Source organism: Musca autumnalis, unplaced genomic scaffold, assembly GCF_047663935.1.
Source record: "Musca autumnalis isolate F117 unplaced genomic scaffold, ASM4766393v1 scaffold_3, whole genome shotgun sequence".
In the NCBI taxonomy this organism is placed as follows: Eukaryota; Metazoa; Arthropoda; class Insecta; order Diptera; family Muscidae; genus Musca; species Musca autumnalis.
Window position 1 is genome coordinate 234,346,003 of NW_027411866.1, and position 27,546 is coordinate 234,373,548.

A 27,546-nucleotide genomic window follows, 5' to 3' on the forward strand; every position below is an offset into this window, starting at 1 on the left:
GTCCCGAGTTTTGGTATTTTGAGAATTTTAGCTAAATTTTTTGTGCACGAAACTTCTCCAAAAAATGTTCAACATAGGCCAATACTTGTGTATACTCCTAATAAACCAGTATCTCCCGATTTTAGGTATTTTGAAGATATTAGCTATATTGTTTTGAACGAACTACCTGTAATTTGACATGTGATGTTCCCAGTGGTCACAAAACTTCTCCACTAAAATTTTCCACATATGTCCATGTTTAAGTATAGCCCCATATATAATGGTACCTTCCGATTTTAGGTATATTGAGTATTTTTGCTCCATTTGTGGACGGAACCCTCTTCAATTTTGTATTTAAGGTTCCCAGTAGTGACAAAACCTCCTTCACTAAAAAATTGTCAACATGGAGCAATGTGAAGTATAGATATTTTGCAGCAAAAAATGTATCCGTTTCAATAAATGGAGATCCAACCCACCTTAAGTAAACACCATGGAAAGATGCCCTTATCCTGACATATCCTGACTCATCTCATTGTTACATCTGGCGACGGTCAATTAACCTTGTGCGTGTAAAGATATTTGAATATGACAGGGCTTAGTACCACATTCTTCGCAGTCGCAAATTCTCATGAACCGAATAAATATATTCCGCCTCACAATTTTAGCATTAAATCTCATTAAAGAATCTTGATATTATGGTGTTTGTTTGAGATTTGAGCATTCCACTGTTAAGAACTGTAACAACACGTACATTGAAAACAAATTTAAAATGCATTGTAACACTTACTTACAACCAATGTTTATACCCTACACCACTATGTGGGGAGGGTATTATAAGTTGGTTTTGGCCAAAAAGTTTGTAACGCATCGAAATAATGGTCGCAGACCCATACTTATATATACCAAAATGAATGTCTCGACGAGCTGAGTCGATCTGGCTATGTGTGTCCGTCCGTCAGTCCGTCCGTCCGTCCGTCTGTCCGTCTGTCAGTCTGTCCATCTAAACCTTGTAATCACGCTACAGGTCGCAATTTTGATCGGATCGTCACGAAATTTTGCATGTTGATAGAGGTCCCGGAGGGGAAGAAGCCTATTGATTTTGGTGATGGTCGGATAATATTTAGGGGTCGGAAAGGGCAAAAAACTTAGGTGGATAAAATGACAACGTTTTTTTCCAAAGTGAATATCTCAGCTTCTATATGGGGTATACCAAAAGCAATGAAAGTAGAAAATATCACCTTTCTAATGATGTAAAGCAGGTGCTCGTAGGTGATCAAACAACGAAGATATCACAATAGAAGCAAATAAAACCACAATTTTCATTTTTGCGATTTTAATTATATTGACGAATATCACAGCTTTGGTTGAAAACTTTCCAAAAGCAAAATCTGACTCTGAAAGTAGAAGATCCCCTCTTTGCAATGATGCAAACTAGGTCGGTGTTGGTAGCCAAATAACGGAGATATTGCAATAGTCGGTAATACATCCCATTTTTCTATTTTTTTGGAAATCACGCTACAGGTCGCAATTTTGATCGGATCGTCACGAAGATTTGAGGGTTAATGGGGGTCTCATATATGAAGAAGGCTATTGATTTTGGTGATGGTCGGATAATAATTAGGGGTCGGACTGGGCAAACACTTATTTGGAGAAAAGTCAACATTTTATTTTAAAGCCAATATCTCTGTTTCTTTAAGAGGTATATCAAAAGCAAAACATGGCAAGGAAAGTAGAAAATATCACCTTTACAACGATATAAAGTAGGTTGTCGTAGGTGGTCAAATAGCAGAGATATGGCAATAGTCGATAATGCATCCCATTTTCCGATTTTTTTGTAATCACGCTACAGGTCGCAATTTTGATCGGATCGTCACGAAATGTTGGGGGTTAATGGGGGTCCCACAGTGGAAGAAGCCTATTTAGTTTGGTGATGGTCGGATAATATTCAGGAGTCGGACTAAGCGAAAAGCTTATGTGGAGAAAAGTCAACGTTTTTTATGCGAATATCTCCGGTTCTGGTTGGAGTATTCCTAAAGGAAAACCCGTCAATGGAAGAAGAAAAGATCTCGTTTATATTGATGCAAAGTATGTTGGCGTAAGTGAGCAAATCGCGATATTGCAAAATTCAGTAATACCCAATATTTCCATTTTTTGTAATCACGCTACAAGTTGCAGTTTTGATCGGATAGTGACGAAATTTTTGGGGGTAGATGGGGGCCCCACAGAGGAAGAAGCCTATTGATTTTGGTGATAGTCGGATAATATTTAGGGGTCGGAATGGGGAAAAACGCATTTGGAGACAAATTCAAAGTTTTATTCTTTGTGAATATATCGGCTTCTAGTAGGGGTATTCCAATGGCAAAGCCTGTCAATGGTGTACAGTGGTGTAAAGCAGGTTGGCGAAGGTGGTCAAACAAGGGAGATACCACAATAGTGGGTAATGCATCCAATTCTTCCATTTTTTGCAATCAAGCTACAGGTCGTAATTTTGATCGGATGGTCACGAAATTTTGGTTGCTTATGAGGGTCCCAGAGAGAAAGAGGCATATTATTTTTGGTGGTAGTCGGATTATATTCCCTAAAAGAAATGTTTACCAGTGAAAAGTTTATGCACAGGGGTAGTGGTGTAGGGTATCACATGGTCGGCCCCGTCCCGACTATAGCCTTTGCTCACTTGTTTTGATTTTATCAATAATTAAAATTAAGGTTCAAGGTTACAGCCTGCTGTTATAACACTCAGTTGCAGTCCTTTAGCAACATATTGCTGGGAATTGTCTGCTTTAAATGAAAACAACCAAAATTCTCTCACTTTAAATGAGAAATTTATTCATTGACTTTATGGAGTGCGCCCACGAATACCAACTAGCACTCTCAATTCATTTGTGGTGAATTTTGAGGACAACAATCATCAAAATAAGAGGTTATATGTTGCTACTGCTGCTACCGTAACTAAGTATCTGTTGAGTGTGGAAGTGTTTTCAAAATAATATGGCTGAATGTAGTTCAAGAGACACGTGTTAGTTGAAAACAAAGTGTAAAACAAAACACAACGGTTTTAATACAACATGAAGACAATGTCATGCGCTTAGAAACGGGATTAAATCAAAATATCACAAATCAAAAGAGGTATTGGGAGTGAAGTGGATTAAAGTGATTTCGAAAGAAACAAACAAGAAAGATTTATAAACAGTGATTTATTTTCTGTTACAAAATTAAAAAATAATAGATTTGTTCTTGTACTCGATAATTTTTACTAAATGTTGCTCAAACACATTTTTAGCAACTTTTCCATTATACAACTGTCAACTTTGCAAACATTAGTAATATTTATTACAAATTACCGAGTACCCGGTCTGGAATTACTAAAAATTGAAATTACATATCAACATTACAACAAAAACAAAATTATAAGAAAACCCAAAAAAAATTTTAAAATACATATATAAAAAATAAAAGAATTTTTTTTTTCAAATAGTGTTTTAACAAATCATTTACCTCGGAGTACTTAAATATAGAAAACAAATTTGTTGCCCTTGCATTGTGGCCAGAAACAGATTCCTTATTAGATCTGCCATTAGCAGATCCCCTGTCAAGATATGAAAATGTCACCACCACACTTATGGAAGATGAGGATTACGCGTCATTCAACAGTAGTGCATATTCTTTCTGCGGAAATAGCAATAGTATTACACAGTGCAACATTTTTAAGGGGATCGCGTGCAAACAATTCGGACTGAGGATTTTTTGAAAGTACAGACCCAAGCGACAAGAAACCCTAGTTGGGTTTTGTTGTGTCAGATCCAGCTCGGATTTTATGGCCGCATCTAAACATGGTTAAATATTGAGATTTTAAATAAATTCGGGGCTATATCTCTGAAACCAAAGCGAATCTTCTTCTGATCTCTGAGGCAAATTTGTAGATTAGGACAAGAATAAAATATTTGGAGAAATAATGAACTTTTTATAAATTTCGCACCGTATGTCCAAAACCGTTGATTTTTTCTGAATATTTTCTTTTAGAAAAATATTCCCTGGAATGTAATACACAAAACCTCAGAGCATGCCATTGTTGTAAAATGCCTCTATGCCGTTGTTTTCAGTAAGTTTTTCAACGACGATTTAATAAAAAGGTCAATAATGTAGTGAAATCCGAAATGCGAGAATAAACTGTTGGTGTGAACTGTTTTTGAAATACGTGTTGTAAAATATATGATGCAAAATACCGCTGAAACAACATGAAGTAAGCATTTTAGAGTTTCAGAATGTTTTAAAGAATTGTTGAGAACTTTATTTAGAAGATTTCTGCAAAAGGTTACTTGGTTCAACTTCCAGTAGTTTAGCCGATACTGACCAGAATTTCAGCAATTATGTAAAATTTTCCTCAAAAGATAAATTCTACTAGTTTAGGGCTACAATATTGCTAAAGACAGCAAGGCCAAATTCCTATTCTTTTTTTGAGATAAAGGCCTGATAAATGCAAAAAAGTGTAGATTTAGCCCGGTTTAGATGAGACCATAAAATCCGAACTGGATCTGACAGGACAAAACCCTACTAGGGTTTTTGTGGTTTGTATGTCACAGAACAGTGATGGTAGCATTGGATCTGACCAAAGCGTTTGATACGGTCAGCCATGCTAGGCTGTTCGAGGATATCGAGAATACTACCCTCCGGCCTTGTCTGAAACGCTGGGTCATCAACTATTTGTGTGGTCGCCAGTCATACGTGGAATTCAGAGACAGGAAGTCCAAACCCCGTAGAGTGAAGCAGGGAGCTCCCCAAGGAGGGGTGATATCTCCGGAACTGTTTAACCTCCACCTCTCTGCAATTCCACGCCCTCCCGACGGCACTGAGTTAATTACGTGAGCGGATGATTGTACACTCATGGCGTCAGGTCCCAATATCGGTAACGTTTGTGAAAGGCTAAATGCCTATCTCATTGATCTTGTAGAGTTTTTCCACGCGAGGAATATGAAAATATCCACCACTAAGTCAACAGCCACACTGTTCACCACATGGAAGCTCCCAAATGAAGCTCCCACTGAATGTGCAGGTCGACGGTGCAACTATTCCGACCACAAACTACCCCAAAGTCCTAGGGGTCACATTCGATAGCATGTATAAGTCGTCCCAGCACACTACAGTTATCTGCGATAAGCTGAGAAACAGGAACAAGGTCCTCAAGTCCCTAGCCGGCAGTACTTGGGGTGCGGATAAAGAAACCTTGTTAACCACATACAACGCGATAGGCCGGTCTGTGGTAAGCTATCCGGCGCCAGCGTCGTTTGCTAACGTAAGTGATACGCAATGGGATAAACTACAAATCTGTCAGAATGCTGCCCTGAGAACAGCTACAGGGTGTCACCTCATGTCTGCAGTGGACCATTTACATGAGGAGACAAAGATCCTTCCTGTGAGTCGTCACAACAGGATGTTGATGATGCAGTACTTGCTTGGATGCTATAGGCAAGACCACCCAAATCACCATCTGGTGGATATGCCTGAACCCCCCAGGCGAGTTAGGGAGGATTATAGAGATCTAAAGAGAGAGGACCAAAAATATAAAAGATAACCTCTAGATCAACGTACGTACCAGGCAAGTTTAAGGGTCATTAACACTGATGCGGTTGCAGAGGCTCTGGCAGCCTACAGGGTGAATATAGTCCTCGAAGATCATCCACCACCCGTGGCAGCGGAAGAGCAGCAGCTGCCAAGACAAACGAGAGTCGTGTTGGCGCAAATTAGATCTGGTTGGTGCAGCCGCCTTAATTCTTACTGGGCCAGGATTGATGGCACGCGGAGCATGTGGCACCGGACCGCATACTAAGTAGCACCTGTTTAACTGCCCAGCCAACCCGACTGACTTAACTCCCCTCTCTCTCTTTGGACTAATCCAAATCAGGTGGCGTCCTTTCTAAGCTTGGAGCTGGAGGCAGAGCCGAATCAATAAAAGAAAGATTTACATTTACTTGTAGAAGCTGCTACAACAACAACAACTAGGGTTTTTGTATTCTAAATATGTACTTTCAAAAAATGCATACTAGAAGTTGTTTGCATTTTCAGTGTTGCATAGTGTTATCAACGATAACAACAACAGCAACATCACCACCACCCTAACAGAAAGTGTGAGTCATCAGTCTACAGTAAAATTATTCCCCGGCGTTAATTGTCATCAACAAGTTCCGGTGCATTTGAAGTATCTATTTGGTTAATTTTATGCTGCAGCATAACTTTACTCGTTGCATTGGTTGGTCATCATAATATTGGCCCAAAATCGTCGTATGCGTACCATTACCATTGTATTTCTGTTCTGTTTGGTCATATCGGATATTCTATTGGGTGTACCTTGTATGCCGGTAACATCGGTTGGTACTTTGCTGCGTCATTTTAAATTCGGCGAGTACTTTTGTAACCTGATACAAGTTTCACAAGGTAAGTAAATAGGGGAAATTCATTGTAAATTCATCCAACACACACACACACACAAATGGAGAAGTGTTTAAATTTGTTCGCTGTGAAACTGGACTTAATGCGAAACTGTAAACAATTTTATCCTTATCTACATATCATCACTTTCATTCATACATACCACGGTGCTCTTTACCCAACTATAAACGAAAGGAGCTTATATCTGGGTCGTTTTTGCGGATTCTGAAACTACAATGTTCATTGATGAGAAAAATCAAAAAACAAAAAAAAAAATCGCCGGAGCGCTTTTTAAATAAAGCTCACAAAGTCAAAGTTAACATTTTAGGGTTTTTAAGGTTTTCGCGATTTTGCTGCGCCCTATAAAAATGCAAATAGAGAAAATGTTGTAGCAGTGAAAATTCTCTACAAGATTGTTTTTATAATATTTTCGAAGGTTTTACCATTTTTTAGATATTGAAGTTAAAATTGAGTCAGTTCACTGACTGTCTCCTTATAAAGCAATGTCATGTACGGTGCGCCTTAAAAAACTCTAAAAAAGCGCCCCGGAGATTTTTTTTATTTTTCCCATCTATGGACATTACCGTGGTTTTAAAAAATCGATATAGGATTTTTTTTTATGCGGCACCCTCCTAAAATGTTTAGTTTTGTTAAAAATTAAAATTGCCAAAGTTTGAGCTCAATCGGAATATGTTAACACGTGCCACTGGAGCCTCAAAGTCCCAATGGGAGTTATGTCCGTTTTTATACCCTCCACCATAGTATGGAGGGTATATTAAGTTTGTTTTTCCGTTTGTAACGCATTGAAATACTCATTTGCGACCCTATAAAGTATATATATTCTTGATCAGGGTAAAATTATGAGTCGATCTGTGCACGTCCGTCCGTCCGTCCGTCTGTGGTAATCACTCTAGCATCCACAAAAATGGAGATAGGACGCTGAAATTTTGGGACAATGCGTCGTTTGTTTGCAGGCAGGTCAAGTTCGATGATGGGCCATATCGGTCCACGTTTTGGTATAGCCCCCATATAACGGTACCCCCCGATTTACGGTATTTTGACGTGTTTAGCTACATTTTCATATTGATTTAGCTATAATTTGACATTTAGGGTTCTTAAGTTCCAATAAACTTATATAACAAAAGTTGTGGGCATAGGTCCACGTTTTGGTATAGCCCCCATATAACGGTACCCCCCGATTTACGGTATTTTGACGTTTTTAGCTACATTTTCAGACCGATTTAGCTCTAATTTGACATTTATGGCTCTTAAGCGTCACTAAACTTATACAACAAAAGTTGTGGACATAGGTCCACGTTTTGGTATAGCCCCCATACAACGGTACCCCCCGATTTGCGGTATTTTGACGTTTTTAGCTACATTTTCAGATCGATTTAGCTATAATTTGACATTTAGGGTTCTTAAGCGTCACTAAACTTATATAACAAAAGTTGTGGACATAGGTCCACGTTTTGGTATAGCCCCCATATAACGGTACTCCCCGATTTACGATATTTTGACGTTTTTAGCTACATCTTCAGACCCATTTAGCTATAAATTGACATTTAGGGTTCTTAAGTGTCAATGAACTTATATAACAAAAGTTGTGGACATAGGTCCACGTTTTGGTATAGCCCCCATATAACGGTACCCCCGATTTACGATATTTTGACGTTTTTAGCTACATCTTCAGACCCATTTAGCTATAAATTGACATTTAGGGTTCTTAAGTGTCAATGAACTTATATAACAAAACTAGGTCCATGTTTTTGAATAGCCCTCATATAACGTTACCGCCCGATTTCAGGTATTTTGACGTTTAAATTCACATTTCTAGACCGAATTAGCCATAATTTGATATTTAGGGTTCTTAGTGACCAAAAAACTTATATTCGAAATAATTATGAACGTAGGTCCATGTTTGGTATAGCCCCATATAACGGTACCTCGGTATAACGGATTTCGATATCCCCATATAACGGATTTTCGGTATTTTGAGAATTGTACCTACAAGTTTTAACCGAATTATCTGTAATTTGAACATTTGACATTTGAAATTCTTAGTGGTCACCAAACCTCTCCACCAAAAATTGTCGAGAAAGGTCGATGTATTGATAAAGCTCCCATATAAAAGTACCTCCCGATTTTCAGTAATTTGATGATTTTAACTACAATATTAAACCGAACTAGCAGTAATTTGACATTTGAAGTTCTTAGTGGTCACAACACCTCTCCTCACCTATAGCTCCCATATAACGGTACCTCCCAATTTTCAGTAACTGGCAATTTTTGCTAAAATTTTCCACCAAACTAACTGTAATTTTACATTTGAAGGTTGTAGTGTCACCACACATCTGCATCAACAATTTTCAACATAGCCCCAATATAACGATACTTCCCGATTTTCGGTACTTTGAGGATTTTACTTAAAATGTTTAACCGAACGTATGTCCATGTTTTGGTATAGCCCCAAAATAAACCTCCCGATTTTCCGTACCTTAGCTTTATTTTTTGGACGAACTTTCTGTAATTTGAAATTTAAAAGCCAACAAAAATTGTTAATTTAAGTTCATGACATTTGAAGTTCGCACATTATGTACCGATTTTCGGTATTTTGAGGATTCTAGCTACAATTTTTAACCGAATTTGGAGTTATTTGACATTAAAGGCTCCCATCAAAAACTGTCAACATAGGTCCATGTTTTATTATAACCCCTATATAACGGTAGCTACCCATTATTAAGCCCACCAAAAATTGTCAACATATATAGCAAATATAGGCACCATAAAAAGGGCTTACCGAATGAAACATTTTATGTACATTATCTGACATTTTAAAGTACACACTTAAAGTTGCGCACAGGAATGAAAACTAATTATTCCATTTTAGTTCAGAATATTTTATGGTGGAGGGTATGAAAAGTTCGGCCCGGCCGAATTTAACGCTTTTTTACTTGTTTAAATTTGATTTTTGTTTAAATACAATTTTTATTTCACATGTATAAATTAAACAAAGGAAGTTGAATGACAGCTGTAAATTTTACACGCAAAAAATAGGTTTTAAAAAAATCACGCTTCAAATTTTGTCTTTCAGGCTCCAATTACTAGGATGCTGTACGGAGCACACTCATGTGATATACATTAAATGATGTAAAATATAGAGTTCTGTAATCTTATTATGAGTTTTGAACATTATCTTGTTTTGCGTCCGGATTATTAAAAAAATTCAAAAAGCTCCGAAATTCCGGCTTCAAAATATCAGCATCAGTTTCAGGTGGATGCAGTGGATATATCGAAAAATCATAGTATCATGTTGCCCATGGAGTATTCTTTGAGTCGTTCTTTGAGCATAGGTCTATAAAATGTAAGGTTAAGTCAGAAATCGCAAGGAAACATAAAAAAAACTTGTTGGCTTCAACCCAGTTTTATCCACTTTTCTACATTGATGCCAACAGAGTTTCCACCAAAATTATTTTTAATGGCCGACATTATGGAATCCCTCCTAAAACACCTCATTTTAAAGAATTTCAGTCATACTATATAGAATATGTTAACAGTTCGCTAATTCTAAATGGGTGAACCTCGGATTCATAGATTGTAAAACATTTTTGGTTTTTACCATATATTTTCTTTTATAAACGAAAATAAAATAATTGTTCCTATTCACTTAAATACGTGGAGGGTATAAAAATTTCGGCCGTGCCAAATTTAATACCGTTCTTACTTGTTGTCTTTAATATAAGCGAAGACTCCATGTGCCCACTTTAAATGTTCTTTATAAATTGTTTTTATTAGTTAATTAATTTAATTCATTCCTCCTAAAAATCTATTCTATTACACTGTGCAACATTTTTAAGGTGATCTTGCGCAAACAATTCGAACTGAAGATTTTTTGAAAGTACAGACCCAAACGATAAGAAACCCTAGTTGGGTTTTGTTGTGTCAGATCCAGCTCGGATTTTATGGCCCATCTAAACATGGTTAAATATTGAGTTTTTAAAGAAATTCGGGGTTATATCTCTGAAAATATATGCAAAAAATCCAAAATTTTTATACATTTCGCACCGTATCTCCAAAACCGTTAGGTTTTAAAAAAATCACGCTTCAAATTTTGTCTTTCAGGCTCCAATTACTAGGATGCTGTACGGAGCACACTCATGTGATATACATTAAACGATGTAAAATATAGAGTTCTGTAATCTTATTATGAGTTTTGAACATTATCTTGTTTTGCGTCCGGATTATTAAAAAAATTCAAAAAGCTCCGAAATTCCGGCTTCAAAATATCAGCATCAGTTTCAGGTGGATGCAGTGGATATATCGAAAAATCATAGTATCATGTTGCCCATGAAGTATTCTTTGAGTCTTTCTTTGGGCATTTGTCAATAAAATGTAAGGTTAAGTCAGAAATCGCAAGGGAACATAAAAAACTTGTTGGCTTCAACCCATTTTTATCCACTTTTCTACATTGATGCCAACACAGCTTCCACGAAAACTATTTCTAATGGTCCACATTATGGGATCCCTCCTAAAACACCTCATTTTAAAGAATTTCAGTCATACTATATAGAATATGTTAACAGTTCGCGAATTCTGAATGGGTGGAACTCGGATTCATCGATTGTAAAACATTTTTGGTTTTTACCATATACTTTCTTTCATAAACGAAAATAAAATACTTGTTCCTATTCATTTAAATACGGATCGAGGTGGAGGGTATAAAAATTTCGGCCGGGCCAAATTTAATACCGTTCTTACTTGTTGTCTTTAATATAAGCGAAGACTCCATTTGCCCACTTTAAATGTTCTTTATAAATTGTTTTATTAGTTAATTAATTTAATTCATTTCTCCTAAAAATCTAGTCTATTATATTTCTCAACACCCTGTCATTTGTACTAATTTTTAATTTCAAATCCTAAGCCATTAAAAGTCCATTGAAAAAACTTTTAATATCTCTTATCTAACACTTGCCATAAAAAATCCATAGGAATACCACAGTTATAAAATTAATTTCCTAGATTTGAAAGAAGAGAAAGTTTGAATTTCAAATTCTATTCAATTAAACCATGATAAGGATATCATATCCAACGTTTAGCTTTCATATATTATTTTATGACTTTTTCTGCAGTCATCAGAGAAAACAATAAAACTCAAACGATTTACAGTATCATTTAATAATCAGGAAAAATTTTGGTTTTTATTATCGTTTATTTATTTTTATTATTTTTTTTTTAAACATTTAAATTTCAACAAATTTGTAATGTGATTAATGATGGTCATTAACAAAGTTTTTGTCATAAATTCCAAATGGAATGATAGAAATATCCATAGGTTAACATAGGTCAATACGCGGCGATGCACTATGTCGCGAGTTCATATTAACTGTGGCCAAAAATAGAAGGAGTAGTCGTAGGCGCATCAATTTTGGTACATGTACCTATTATTGACGTACAATCTTCAGGACAAAAATTTGGGTTGGTCGGTCCACGTTTTGATATAGCCCCCATAGAACCGTACCTCCCGATTTTCGGTATTTTGAATGTTTAAGACACAATGACCAACCGAAAGTATTCAAATTTTGTGGTTAGTCTTCGGCAGAGGTATCAAACATTCCAACAGAGAATTGTGGGCTTAGGTCCACGTTTTGATATAGCTCCCATATAACGGTACCTCCCGATTATCGGTATTTTGAAGATTTTAGCCTCATTATTACACCGAAATTGCTGAAATTTGGTATTTAGTCTTCGCAGGGTGCATTATACCTTCACCATGAAATTTGTCTGCATAGGTCCACGCCTTCATATAGCCCCCATAGGACGGTACCTCCCGATTTTCGGTATTTTGGGGGTTTTAGCCTGATTATCACACCGAAATGGCTGAAAATTGGTATTAAGTCTCCGTTGGGGGACTTATAACCTTCCACCAGAAATATGTCGGTATAGGTCCTCGTCTTCCTATAGCCCCCATAGAACCGTGCCTCCTCATTTTCGGTGTTTTGAGTGTTGTGGCCTCAATATCCACCCGATATGACTGAAATTTGGTGTTTCGTCTTCATATTGTTTGTGAGCATATTGAATATATCAAACTCTTGTCTTTATATATGAGAAATTTCCTTTAAAAAAATTTTTGACCGATTAGTGGTCAAAAAACGGTAATTTTTTTGTAAAAAATCGAATTTTGATTTTCGCTGTTCACAATTTTTTTAAAAATTTATATTTTTAAAAATTCTCTCGTTTTAAAGCAAGACTATTAGGTACTTAATAAGCCCACAAAAATATATGATGATCGGTTCATTCGTTTTCGGGCTATAGCCAACACCGCAAAACGATTTGTTAAAAAAGGGCGTATCCTCTCAGTGAGGTGGTCGCTGAAAAAGAGAAGTGACACATTCGTCTGCAAACCTCTGCAGCTGGGACCTTTATATATTTGAAGTACTCACTTTTTACTACTCATACAGCAAAAAATATCGATATACACTTTTATACAATTTTTTCCCACTCCACTCAATTTAAAATTTGCTTCAGAAAATTAATAAACTTAGTAATACATGTTTGGGTAAATGTAAACACCATATGATTAATATTTACATGCAAACAAAGGTGTAGCCAAGTTTATTACATCCCAAGAGAACTTAGGAACCATTTTTGCAGCGACCGTTACTTTTAAATTTTAAATATTAACGCATAATATAATTTATTAATTTTAGAAAAAAACACACAAAAATACGTATTAACTAAAATTGTCGGATTTAAATCCTCATATAGCAAAAACTACTTCACGTATCAGTACCAAAATTCAGATTCTTCTTAATTAATATGTTTTCTATCACTCCCCATCAATAAATTTGTTCAACGAAGTATTTAGTTTTTACCATTTTTGGCCACGGTCGTGACACTGTGCGATGGGAGCTCTCTCAAATCGGCATTCCTTTATTTGAAGTCGTTAAACCAGTGTTGACAAATCTAATATAACGGTGTGGCTTGAGCATGCTTTTTTAATTTAAGACATTTAAAATTTAATTTTTCTTTTATTTTATTTTATGCCATTTATTGAAGCTAATCGTATGCTTAAATTTATAAATATTTTATTCAAAAAAAAAAAAAAAAAAAAAAAATCAACTTAATCTGATAAACTGCTTATGCGTGTGTTGGTTTTTGATATCAAATTCAAATTATGCGTAAATTTAATGATGAGCGTGAGAAAAAACTGTTCATATCACAACTGGGTAGCATTTTAATATTTACGTAAAATTAAATTAGGAGTAAATCAAACATGGACTATTACTACAAATATACACATATTGATGTGTGAGTGTGGGTGGAATATATCATTGGTCGTCAAGTGCGATAACCAAATTATACATATGTATACAACTAATAAAATTGCTATTTAAAACCGAGTAATAGAAAATAGTATATTGGAAAGATGAAGAGAATTATGCAAACCTTTTTTCATATTAAACCCTTAAATATCCAATAACAATGCAATCAGATTAAAGATTTTCACTTGCATCATTGGTCATTAAGCTCGATTCTATCGAGAAATTAATTAAATTAATTTTAAAAATGATCTTCGTCCTAATGGCAAAATTTTCAAATAAAAAAAAAATAAAATCACCTTGAAAAAAAGAATCATCACGGCGTCGTAGCGTTCAGAGCCAAACTCATAACTTTCAAAGACATACAAGGATTGAAAAAATATTCAGCGTTGCAAAAACAAATTGCATTTGAAAGAGGAAAAGCTAAATGATAGCGAAGCCGCTCCACAGCCGATATGTCTGAAGAGTCTCTATCAAAGGCGATACATGTCACATAGCGGTGGTTGTGTGGTTTCGAATCTTCTACATTCCCTTTTCACTTCCATCATTGGTCATTAAGCTCGATTCTATCGAGAAATTAATTAAATTAATACTAAAATTGGTCTTCGCCCTAATAGGCAAAATGTGCAAATAAAAAATAAAATCAGCTTAAGCCAGGCTGGGGTTTGAACCCGCGACCTTGAAAAACATATTAAAAAATACAAATATTCAGCGTTGTAGAAACAAATTGCATTTGAAAGAGGAGACGTTAGATGATAGTGAAGCCGCTCCACAGCCTGTATGTCTGAAGAGCCTCTACCAAAGACGAAACATGTCATGTAGCGGTAGTTGTGTGGCTTCGAATCTTCGGCTTTCCCTTTTCACTTGCATCATGGGTCATTAAGCTCGATTCTATCGAGAAATTACATAAATTTATATATATTTAAAAATAAATTTAATTAAACTAACTACACAATTTTAAATGGTAACACTTATCCGTCCTATTGATTTTAGTCGGTGGTTATTTTCAGTTTTAGAGGAAACTCTACTTCTACAGTGGATGTTTGTCGACATTCAAAACTATAGTACTTTATCGTTTTTATACCCTACACCACTATGTGGGGAGGGTATTATAAGTTGGTTTTGGCCAAAAAGTTTGTAACGCATCGAAATAATGGTCATAGACCCATTCATATATATTCCAAAATGAATGTCTCGACGAGCTGAGTCGATCGTCTGTCCATCTAAACCTTGTAGTCACGCTAAAGGTCGCAATTTTATCCGATCGTCACCAAATTTTGGGTGTTGATGAAGGTCCCGGAGGGGAAGAAGTCTATTGAGTTTGGTGATGGTCGGATAATATTCAGGAGTCGGAATAAGCAAAAAGCTTATGTGGAGAAAAGTCAAAATTTTTTCTTATGCGAATATCTCCGCTTCTGGTAGGATTATTCCGAAAGGAAAGCCCGTCGATGGGAGAAGAAAATATCTCCTTTATGCTGGTGCAAAGTATGTTGGCGTAAGTGGCAAACAACCGAGATATCGCAAAAGCCAGTTTTCCATTTGTTTTGTAATCACGCTACAGGTTGAAATTTTGATCGGATAGAAACGAAATTTTGGGGGTTGATGGGGCCAATTCTTCAATTTTTTTAAAATCACGTTTAAGGTCGCAATTTTGATCGGATGGTCATGAAATTTTGGTTACTTATGGGGGTCCTAGAGAGAAAGAGGCATATTATGTTTGGTGGTAATCGGATTATATTCCCTAAGAGAAATGTTTACCAGTGAAAAGCGTATGCACAGGGGTAGTGGTGCAGGGTATCACATGGTCGGCCCCGTCCCGACTATAACCTTTGCTTACTTGTTTAAATTTATGCTAATTAGAATGATGTACGAGGTCTTGATGTTTTTGTGCTACATTTGATCAACAGTAATGTAATGGCTCGAAATATTGGTCGTTCTTTTCATTGGTTCATTTGGTATAAATCACAGTAAACTATTTTTAAGGGTATTTTAAATTTTTTTATCGATTCTCCATAAAATTTGGAATACATTTTTCGGGTGAAATTTAAATTTACCATTGACCATTGTGGGAAAAATATTCAAATTTAATTTTTGGACCAAAATTTAATTATCGACAAATTACTAACAAGAAACTTAAAACCCAACTCTTGACCTATTCTTTGATGCAAATTTTATCTTATTATTGATTATTGACGCAAAAATATCAATTAAATATTATTATTATTATTATCAAAAAATAATTAAAAATAATTATGTTACAGTGTTTTATTTATACATGTACTTAAAGCTAGAAAATAAGTTTTCATAATATAATCTCTCAAATAAAACGCTTGTATTTGAATTAAAAAAATGTTCACAATATTAAACGGCAAGCGTTTTATTTGAGAGATTCCATCATGAAAAATTATGTTTTAGTTTTAAGTACATGTATAAATAAAACACTATAACTTCATTTATTTTAATTATTTTTATTTTTAACTTTTCATTAATTAAATTTTAGCCAATTTAGGCCGAAAATGTAGATAAAAACTTTAAAATGCCTAAAAAAAGTGTGGTACGGTTATATAAAGACTATACCAACATCTGGACTTATGTCCAACATTTTCAATGAGGAAGTTTGTGTACCATTGCGAAGTTCAAATGCCAAATTACAGCTAATTCGGCCGAAAAATTAATATAGAATCCTTAAAATACTTTAAATTGGGTGGTACCTAAAATCGAAAGGTATTACGGGGACAATACCAAAACTTGGACCTAATTTGAAAATTTAGTAGTTTTTTTTTCAGTACTGTTGTGACCATTAAACTTCTCATATTTTCCAAAACAGGAAGTGCCATTATATGGGGGCTATTCTAAAATATACCGTTCTAGCTCAATTATTGCGGAACTTAGGATGATTACATTGACACAGATTAATGCAGATAGAATCAGCTCATACCCTTATCAAGAACATATATGAGGTCTGATCAAAAAATAACCGTTAATTTAATTTGTTTCAAAAAGTATTTATTCATCTATAACTATCTAGCAATTCGTCAGAAACGAACAGAATTGTGAAAAAAAAAACAAATTTCCACAATCCTGAGCATTTCAACTGAAGTTGTGTTCTGCTCATAGCAGACTCGCCAAACGCCACAGACAACATTTCAAATGTCCAAATGCGCATTTAACTTCACTTTTTTGCACACTATTTATCTGTGAAAAGCAAACTGACAATCCAAAAAAATGGCTGATATTATCAACTTATATAACAGACATGTGTACCAACATAACCAAAAAATGCGAAAATCGAACGTATGTACGTGTTTAAAGTAGAGCATTAGACTTACACTTATACTGAAATCCTAATATTAGAAACTTTATATGCATTTTTGAATTACAATTCTAATGTACAATCGTTACCATTATAGTTTCAAGACCTTTGAATTAATTTCGAAAATACTGAATAGTTAGTTGTAAATCATGAAGGTACATACCAAGTCGTATAACTATATAGATATAGTTATACGACTTAGTATGTTCCATGATACAAGCTCGTTAACTTAAATTTTGTATCTCCAGCGGTAAGCGCAACCCCACTTGGAACACTCAATAAATCGCAACCAGAAAACTATTGTTTAAACTACCATACAAGGCCTACAGAAGGTCCGCCATTCAGAGTTCTGTTAACAACTTTTGACAACAAACATAATAGATTTTGCATTATTGTGATTTGGGCTTAGTGTCCAACTGTATAAACTGTGCTACCATCCTTTTTGGTTTTATTGGCACTAACCTACTTTTGAGTTACGATAGCCGAGTGTCTTTCTTCATAGGCAGGATGACATGTTATATCTGCCCCCATTAACGATACCTCCCGATTTTAGGTGTTTTGATGAGTTTTGCTGCATTTGTCTGTAATTTTACATTTGAGGTTCCCAGTGCACAGTGGATCCACCCATTGGCCAAAAATAAAAGTCAAAATTTTGGTACAACATCTGGCAACTCTGACAGCTATGAGATGGAACTTTTTAAAAAAATATTAGTTTTTCTTTCATTCGAACGCGATCTTCTTAAGAATAGCTTCAAAAGTCGGAACATTTGACTAATATTATTTGTTCTGAGTACAACCTATATTTTAAGTGCAAGTAAATATATTCAGAATATCGCGAAACTAATACGTATAGCGAAATATTATAGTGGATTTTGAAGGAGGAGGTAATAGCTTAATTTTCATTAAAAAATAGTGTTTTAGCGTGTTGTGGAATTCTAGTTAACTGCGTATTTTCTTAGTGTATTTTGTAATGACAATTCGATCATATACTTAAATTTGACCTAAGGTTTTAGTCATGATGCCCACCAGTACCCACCTCGGGAATAATTTTCCAAAGTAGGTCATGGGTTTAAGATTATTCAGTATTAAAATCAGCTGCCATCTAGTGCCAGACTACAAATGGTGGGTCGCAGACTAAAGCTACCCTAGAATAGTATTTCTATGGATATATTAGCGTATAACTCTGTTATCAGACCACGTACATTAACAAAAATGGCATCAGTAACAAGATGAAGAAATCTTCTTCCAAATTAGTCTTACGTTAGCGGTACGTGCCTTCCAGGAAGAACGCTATAAGATCTATATTAAAAGTTTTACCAATTTTCAGACAAAAATATTGATTTTTTTTTAATCCGCGAAATTGGTTGCATTTTATGTTGTTTTGGATATTGTTTTGTTTCCCCAAGCCTATTTTTGCATCATAGGATAATCAGGACCTTTGTTCATGTCATTTTGTATTAACAGCATAAAACAATTCTTACCGTATACCCCCTCCAGAGGGGAAAGAGGGGAGAATGTCACACTCGTGGTTTCTTAAAACACTATTCGCAACAGCACAAAGCTGTAACCGGCGAATTGGCTTGATTTTTACACTCTAAATATTTTTGGCCACTTTCTCCATACAAGTGGATCCACTGTGCAGTGGAGAGGAAAGTAAACCAATTTTATGATGCACAGATTTTTTACTTGTTTTCAATTAACTTAGGATTAAAATAAAAAATTCTTTCAATTTAAACGTATATTTAAAGGAAGAGTGATTGTCCTTTATTTTATATTCTATCGTCTTGTCAAATTCCAAAGAAATTTCCAAATATTTGTTTCAAAGAAGTTTTGTTCAATATTTAGAAATTGTTCACAGAATAAAATTAATAAAATTTAAATTTTAATTGTTGTAATTTATCCACTTAATAACCCCTGTACTTCGAATTCTTCCAGTTTTCATAAGAATTTATATCATACCATCGGTTTTGAATAAATCATTTGCATTGTAACAGCAAGAACAACGATTAAAATATTCAAAGAATGTACGTGGTGTAGAATTTTCTCAAACATAAAATGTCATTATGAAAAATATGTCAACCGTGCGCAACATAAGCTGTGAGTTGTTACACGAAGTACCTATCTCTAAAACAAAAGTTAAACACAAACGGAATGTGCTATGAGCAATTATCTTGATTGTACATTCAATTGACACAGGCATTTTGCTTCGCTGGGTAAACAAAAACAAAAGGAAATGAATACCATGACCAAGAAGAAATTAGAATGAACAATGTAAAAGAACAACAACAACAAAATAAACACAAATAAAAATACAAACAAAAAATAATAAACGAAACTCAATATTTAAATGTTCATGACATTCAAAGAATGAAGTAGCAATGGAGCGAAAACAAGGAAGAAGGGAGGAGTAGAAAAACACAAATATTTACTTACATAGCTGGCCCATTACAGAACATTTGTTCCATACGACGAACTAAGAAACGATCTCCAATTCTTTCTGTTTTGGAATACCGCGTCTTTCCACCTCTTTTTCCATTTGTTCGCTCCATCGAAGCCTTGGCCTGCCAGTTCTGCGTGTACCGCCATGTGGCCCGTATTTAAACGCATTTTTAGCGGATTCACCATCGCTCATTCTTATGATATGGCCCAGCCATTCATTCGTTGCACCTCGATACGTTTATCTAAATTATGTCGTTGTATTGCAGATACAGCTCGTGGTTCATACGACGTAGATATTCACCGTCCACACAGATTGGCCCGTAGATCTTTCGAAGGATTTTTTTCTCTCAAACACACCAAACACTGCCTTATATGCTTGCGCAAGTACTCGTATCCAGGCTTCGGAACCATACATCAACACGGGTAGTATCAGTGTTTTGCAAAGTGTTGCTTTTGTTTGTCGAGATGTGCTTATTTAAGCCAAAGTAGCATCTGTTATCCAATATAGTTCTTCTTTTTATTTCACAACTGATGTTGTTTGTTGTGTTTACGGTGGTGCCGAGTTAGACGAAGTCTTTTACTTTAACAGTTGGTCCGAACTCTATGGACGCATTGAGCGTCGACACCATCAACTTGGTCGTTTACCGCCAGACCCACTTTTGCTGATTCATTTTCGACCTCCATAAAGGTATCAGTTACTTTTTTTACTGATAGTCCCATGATGTCATGTGGCTGTTGCTGTATATAGTGCCATTTCTTTTGACATTTGCATCTCGTATAACCTTTTCCAGCAGGATGTTGAACAGTTCACACGAAAGTCTGTCTCTTTGTCTGAAACCTCTTTTGGTACCGAATTGTTCGGAGAGTTTATTTCCTATTTTAGCTGAGGACTTAATATCAGTTAATGCCATCTTACTAAGCCGAATGAGCTTTGCATGGATACCAAATTCAGACATGGCTTGAAATACCTTTGTCGAAGGCCTTGTAATCGACAAAAAGGTGGTAGGTGTCGATCTGCATCTCTTGGTCTTCTCCAGGATTTGCCGCAGGGTAAATATCTGGTCAATGGTGGACTTTCCAGGTTTAAAGCCGCATTGGTATGGTCCAATTATTTTATTGAGCATAGGCTTTAGTCGTTCACATAATAACCCTGACAATATTTTGTAGGCAATAGGGAGAAGACTTATGCCCCTGTAGTTGAAGCACACAGTATTATCTCTCTACTTGTGGACTGGACATATGATGCTCACGTTCCAATCGCCAGATACGAGTTTTTTCCTGCCAGATGGTGCTAACTAGCTGATGCATACACCTTAGAAGCGTGTCGCCTCCGGATTTGAACAGCTCGGCTGGTAAGCCATCGCCTCCTGCTGCCTTATTATTTTTTTAGCAGGTTTATTGCTGTCTTTACCTCATCTTGGCTGGCCGGTAAACATTCAATACCATCTTCTGCCATTGGATCTGTGGTATCTTCGTCGTCTTCGCTACTATTGCACACCAACAGTTTTGAAAAATACAAAATTATCTTGCTGGTCTCTAAGGACAAAGCCATCAGTTTGATGTTTAACTCTTTGGCATAACATTCGGACTTCATTCTGGCTCCTGTACATATCGATTTTTCCATTTCTGTCTTTTTCCTGCGGAAAAGACGTTTCTCTTCTTTTCTCCCGATATTTATCTCGTACGCTACGCGTTGCTACTGATAGTAGAACATTTTTCTCCTCGGTAACAGCACGACACTCCTGGTCATACCATGGATTCCTCGGTGGAGGTCTCTGGTATGCAAGTATGGATTTTGCGGCTGTTTGCATGGAATGGGCAACACTTTGCCATTGTGCTGATATGTTATAGGGACGAGGAGTGCTTTTATTAAGCAATTGGGCCAGTTGAGTGGAATATGTTGTGGCTATCTGTTGTGATTGCAACTTACGATGTCTAACGTTCGTGTTGTGTCTGTTCGTACTTTGCGTAGCGAACTACGTTTAACCGGGTACGTACCTTTGCTGCAAGGAGGTAGTGGTCCGAGTCTATGGTTGCTCATCGGAACGAACGTACATCCAACACGCTCGATGAATGTCTCCCATCTATCACAACGTCATCAATTTGATTTCTAATTTTCTGATCCGTAGACAGTCAGGTGCCCTTATGAATGTCGAGATGCTTAAATCAGGTGCCTCTAATTACCATGTTTTTTGCCGCAGCAAATACTATCAGCCTCATTCCGTTGTCACATGTTTCACTGAGGAGACTGAATTTCCCGATTGTTAGGCCAAAGATATTCTCCTTTCCAATTTTGGCATTAAAATCGCCCAGAATAATTTTAAAGTCATGGGCAGGACAACGGTCATATGTTTCTTCTAAGCGCTCATAGAACATATGTATCTTTGGTCTGTTCGTCTTTGTCTTCGGTTGGAGCATGAGTGCAGATAAAGCTATTTTTGAAGAATTTTGCTTTTATACGTTTTGTATTCACTGGAGTGAAGCTGGAGACCACATGTTTTAACTTCCGACTAACTACAAATTCGCAGCCAAACTCATGCTTTGTGTCATGGTAGCTATAATACAGTGGATCACCTTAAGGTGTTGTTGTGACGTTTTTCCCAATTCATCGTATTTCCTATATGGTAGTAATGTCGGCCTTGCAGATCATGGTCCTTAAAACGTTTGCGGGGGTCGGCAACTTTAGAGGGGTTTTTCTTTCGTTTTTTCGTAGTAGGCTGCTTTTTTCTAGGGGTGGGTTACTAACCCGACACCCAAACCCAAGTTTTTAACGTTCTTATGGGTGAACCCGCGATAGATGGAGGGAGATACCTTCAACGGGGGTTAAAGGTAGCACCCAAGATGACACCACGGGGACGTCAGTGTACACTTGAGATGAAAGAGGGACCAAGATAGATCCTGGGCTTTGCCATGTTAAAGACGGTCAGGACCGTTCCTTGGTATCTTGCATCCCCTATGTCAACCAACACAAAAAATAACTCAGTCAATTTCTAAATAATGTAACCTATGTATATCATCTTATATTTCATGAGGGATTGTGGACAGAGAATATTGATGTAGCGACGATACTTTAAATTGAAACCATATACGTATGTATCGATAACGGGACGTATACTACATAATGAATTGTTATGTATCAGAATTATTCTCCGTAAACTGTATATCAAAAGAAAACCCAACATCGATGTAGCTGATATGTAAGTTTTCACATCGATGTTGGGTTTTCTTTTGATTTACACTTTACGGAGAATAATTCTGATTCTCAATAATCCTGTTTTGAATTGGCCAAAGTTCCAAATCTGTGCCGTTAGAAACCAAGTTCGACTTAAAAGGCAAATGTTCAGTTAGAAACAATAAATGTATGTAAAATATGAATGTCTGACCTATATGTATTGAATAAACACTGTTACGTCGCCCCCAACTTAAAAGTATGGTTTTGGTCTACACGAGGCATTGAAATCTACAAAAAAAAAACGTTTTCCTTTGTTTTCTTAAAAAATCTGTATTAAACATACACACATATGTATGTATCCATGCATGTATCTCTAAACACAATCATCATTATTATATATCATTTGCTGCCAGATTAAATTCACGCATAAAAAAAAATCTTGAAATTCTTCACATTTGCATTGCGTAATCATTTCCCCATGTGAAATTCATTATTCATGCCATAAAAATGTGTGTGAATTTATGATTAGCTTCGGCATTAAAGTTAAGTATAAACTAGTAGAAAAGTATCAGTCGGTTTCCGACAGATATATACCCTCAGCCTATGTGAATTGGAACTTTCATCTACGGACAGATCGAATGCATTTAGGGTCTTTTCAGAGTTTTGTGGCACATTTAAACTTGCCGAATAAAATGTGGATTAGGATTAAAGTTCAAAAGTTTTACGGAGGAGGGAATAGACCGACATAGTGCATTACGGAAGGGGATCTTATTTTGAGAGTCATATCGTTTCGACAGTCATTTCAGTGGGTTACCGTACACCTGTTGGACCAGTATGCCAGGAAACATGGACTTGTCCACGGAAAATATAATATGGCTGTAAACAGGACCACAAAGAACATCGTCGGTATAAATTTAAAAAGTATCTGCGAACAGATCCTAAATTGCACTTGGACACAAATGTTGAACTTTTGTGGAGGAGGTATCCTAAGGAGAAGACCGATATGGGCCACTTTAGAAGTTAAACTAAGTGTGGACAAAATATGACGCAGGCCAAATTTTGGACCAAATCTGTTTATTAGTTCAAGAATTATTGTGCTCTCAGCTACTACATATGGTGTCATAGTGGTTTTTTCCCAAGAAGTATGGACTTCCTACTGAAAATGCCTTTAAAGTTGTAATAGAGACAGCGATTGCAAGTTGCTTCAACAAAAATCAAAGTTAGTCAAGAACAGGTCTTAAAGTGAACTTATTCGAAATTTTGTGTGGGACGCACCCGAAGAAATGGTCAAATATAATCCATATTCAAAACTGATCTATATCTGGTAGATATATTAGGATGCGTAAAGTATTGGGTGACGTAGGGGATGGAAGATACCAAGGAACGGTCCTGACCGTCTTTAACATGGCAAAGCCCAGGATTTATCTTGGTCCCTCTTTCATCTCAAGTGGACACTGACCTCCCCGTGGTGTCACCTGGGGAACTGCCTTTAACACCCGTTAAAGGTAGTGAGCTAACATGTGCCGCGCGTTCACCCATAAGAACGTTATAAACTTGGGTTTGGTCGTCGGGTTAGTAACCCTCCCCTAGAAAAAAAACAGCCTACTATGAAAAAACGAAAGAAAAGAAAAACAAACCCCTCTAAAGTTGACGAACCCCGCAAACGTTTTAAGGACCATGATCTTCGAATCTGCACCTGGAATGTTCGCACTCTTTATAGAGAAGGTGCAGTCTTCGCATTGGCAGACGTACTTGGAAAGTACAAAGCCGATATTACTGCCATACAGGAAATACGATGGACTGGGAAAGATGTCACAACAACACCTAAAGGTGACGCACTGTATTATAGCTGCCATGACACAAAGCATGAGTTTGGTTGCGGTTTTGTAGTTGGTCGGAGGTTAAAACATCTGGTCTCCAGCTTCACCCCAGTGAATGAAAGACTTGCTACAATTCGATTTAAAGCAAAATTCTTCAACATCAGCTTTGTCTGCGCTCATGCCCCAACCTAAGACAAGGAAGAACAGACCAAAGATATATTCTACGAGAGCTTAGAAGAAACATATGACCGTTGTCCTGCCCATGACATTAAAATTGTTCTAGGCGATTTTAATGTCAAAATTGGAAAGGAGAATATCTTTGGACAAACAGTTGGGAAATTCAGTCTACATAGTGAAACATCAGAAAATGGAATGAGGCTGATAGACTTCGCAGCGGCAAAAAACATGGTAGTTAGCAGTACCAGATTTAAGCATCTCGATATTCATAAGGGCACTTGGCTGTCTCCAGACCAAAGAACAATAAATCAAATTGATCACGTTGTGATAGATGGAAGACATTCATCGAGCGTGTTGGATGTACGATCGTTCCGAGGAGCAAACATAGATTCGGACCATTACCTCGTTGCAGCAAAGGTACTTACCCGTCTAAACGTTGCAAATAAAGCACGGACAGACACAACACGAAAGTTGGACATCGCCAAGCTGCAAACACAACAGATAGCCACAGCATATTCCACTCAACTGACCCAATTGCTTAATGATAGCGCTTCTCGTCCCGATAACATATCAGCACAACGGCAAAATATTGCCCACTCCATGCAAACAGCCGCAAAATCAGTACTTGGATACCAGAGACCTCCACCAAAGAATCCGTGGTATGACCAGGAGTGCCGTGCTGCTACCGAAGAAAAAATGCAGCATATAGGGCTACTTTACAATCAGTAGCAACGCGTAGCGCACGAGAGAGGTATCGGGAGAAAAGGAGAGAGGAGAAACGCCTTTTCCGCAGGAAAAAGAGAGAAATGGAAAATAGGGAGTGTGAACAAATGGAGATGTACAGGAGACAGAACGAAGTCCGAAAATTCTACCAAAGAGTGAAGCATCAAACTGATGGCTTTGGTACAGGAATATCCTCCTGTAGAGATCAACAAGGTTATTTGGTAACTGATACAGATAGTGTGCTCAGGATATGAAAAGAACATTTTTCCAAACTGTTGGTATCCGATAGCAGTGAAAACGGCGAAGATACCACAGATCCAATCCCAGATGATGGTATTGAATGTATACCGCCCAGCCAAGATGAGGTAAGGACAGCAATAAACCGGCTGAAGAATAATAAGGCGGCAGGAGCAGATGGCCTACCAGCCGAGCTGTTCAAAACCGGAGGCGACACGCTGATAAGGTGTATGCATCAGCCAGTTAGCACCATCTGGCAGGAAGAACGCGTACCCGACGATTGGAACGTGAGCATCCTATGTCCAGTCCACAAGAAGGGTGATAAGACTGCGTGCTCCAATTATAGGGGCATAAGTCTGCTCCCTATTGCATATAAGATAGTATCTGGCATATTGTGTGAGAGACTAAAGCCTATGGTCAATGAAATTATTGGACCCTATCAGTGCGGCTTTAGACCTGGCAAATCCACCATTGACCAGATATTTACCTTGAGACAAATCCTGGAAAAGACCCAAGAAATGCATATCGACACCTTCCATCTTTTCGTCGATTATAAGGCAGCATTCGACAGCCCTATACGTTCAAAGGTGTTCCAAGCCATGTCTGATTTTGGTATTCCTGCAAAGCTCATTCGACTTTGTAGAATGGCATTAACTGAGACGAGATCCTCAGTTAAAATTGGAAAGAACCTCTCCGAAGAGTTTACTACCAAAAGAGGTTTCAGACAAGGAGACGGCCTGTCGTGTGATCTATTCAACATCCTGCTGGAAAAGGTCATACGAGATGCGAAGGTCAAAAGAAATGGAACGATATACACGAACAGCCATATGTTACTGGCTTATGCCGACGACATTGACATCATGGGTCGATCGGTAAAGGAAGTAACTGACACCTTTGCAAAAGTCGAAAGAGAATCTGCTAAAGTTGGTCTGGCAGTAAACGGCGTAAAAACCAAGTTGGTGGTATCGACGCGTAATATGTCCATAAACACCGCACCATCTGTGAATGTTGGTACCTATAATTTTGAGGTAGTAAAGGACTTCGTCTACCTCGGCACCGCCATAAACACAACAAATAACATCAGTTGTGAAATACGAAGAAGAATAGTGTTGGCTTACAGATGCTACTTTGGGCTGAGTAAGCAGTTTAGGAATAAAGCCACCTCTCGTCAAACAAAAATAACACTGTACAAAACACTGATACTACCCGTGCTAATGTGTGGTTCCGAAGCATGGGTACTTGCTCAAGCAGATAAGGCAGTGCTTTGTGTGTTTGAGAGAAAAATTCTTCGAAAGATCTACGGGCCAATCTGTGTTGACGGCGAATATCGGCGTCGTATGAACATCGAGCTGTATCAACTATACAATGACATCAATATAGTTGAACGAATCGAGATACAACGATTGCGATGGCTAGGCCATGTTATAAGAATGAGTGATGATGAACCCGCTAAAAAGGCGTATAAATACGGGCCGCATGGAGATTCTCGCAGATCTGGAAGGCCAAAGCTTCGTTGGAGCGAACAAGTGAAACGAGATATCACAAAGCTACATATCCCAGATTGGGAAAATACAGCAGCAAACAGAGAGGATTGGAGATTTTTTCTTAGTTCGGCTTTTGGAACAAATGTTCTGTAAAAGGCCAGCTAAGTAAGTAAAGTATTAACCAAATCGGTCACTCTCAACAAGAGTTTTCGTGCGCACTATTTTTCCGGACATTTTCGAACTTTTGTGGAGGAGGAACCTGAAGGAGTGAACCGATATGGCTTATCTTCGCACTTAAACTAAGTTTGGACAAAATATTCTGAAGGCCAAATTTTGGATCGAATCGGCAGATCCGTTCGAGAGTTATCTTACGCTCCAACCACTACACACGGTGTCATAGGCGTTTTTTGCAACTTTCAGGCTATTTTCTCAGGAAGTATGGACTTGCCCCTGATGAAGC

General features: G+C 37.1%; 1 protein-coding gene across 1 annotated transcript in view; it reads left to right on the forward strand.

Annotated features, from left to right (window-relative positions):
- The first annotated feature begins 3,454 nt into the window (after positions 1 to 3,454).
- LOC141399120 (uncharacterized) overlaps positions 3,455 to 27,546 on the forward strand; it is an 89,284-nt gene continuing 65,192 nt past the window's right edge. The window contains exon 1 of the mRNA XM_073977262.1: positions 3,455 to 6,408. Coding sequence (XP_073833363.1) covers positions 6,258 to 6,408 — 151 coding nt within the window. The 5' untranslated portion in view covers positions 3,455 to 6,257. The remainder of the gene's footprint in view (positions 6,409 to 27,546) is intronic.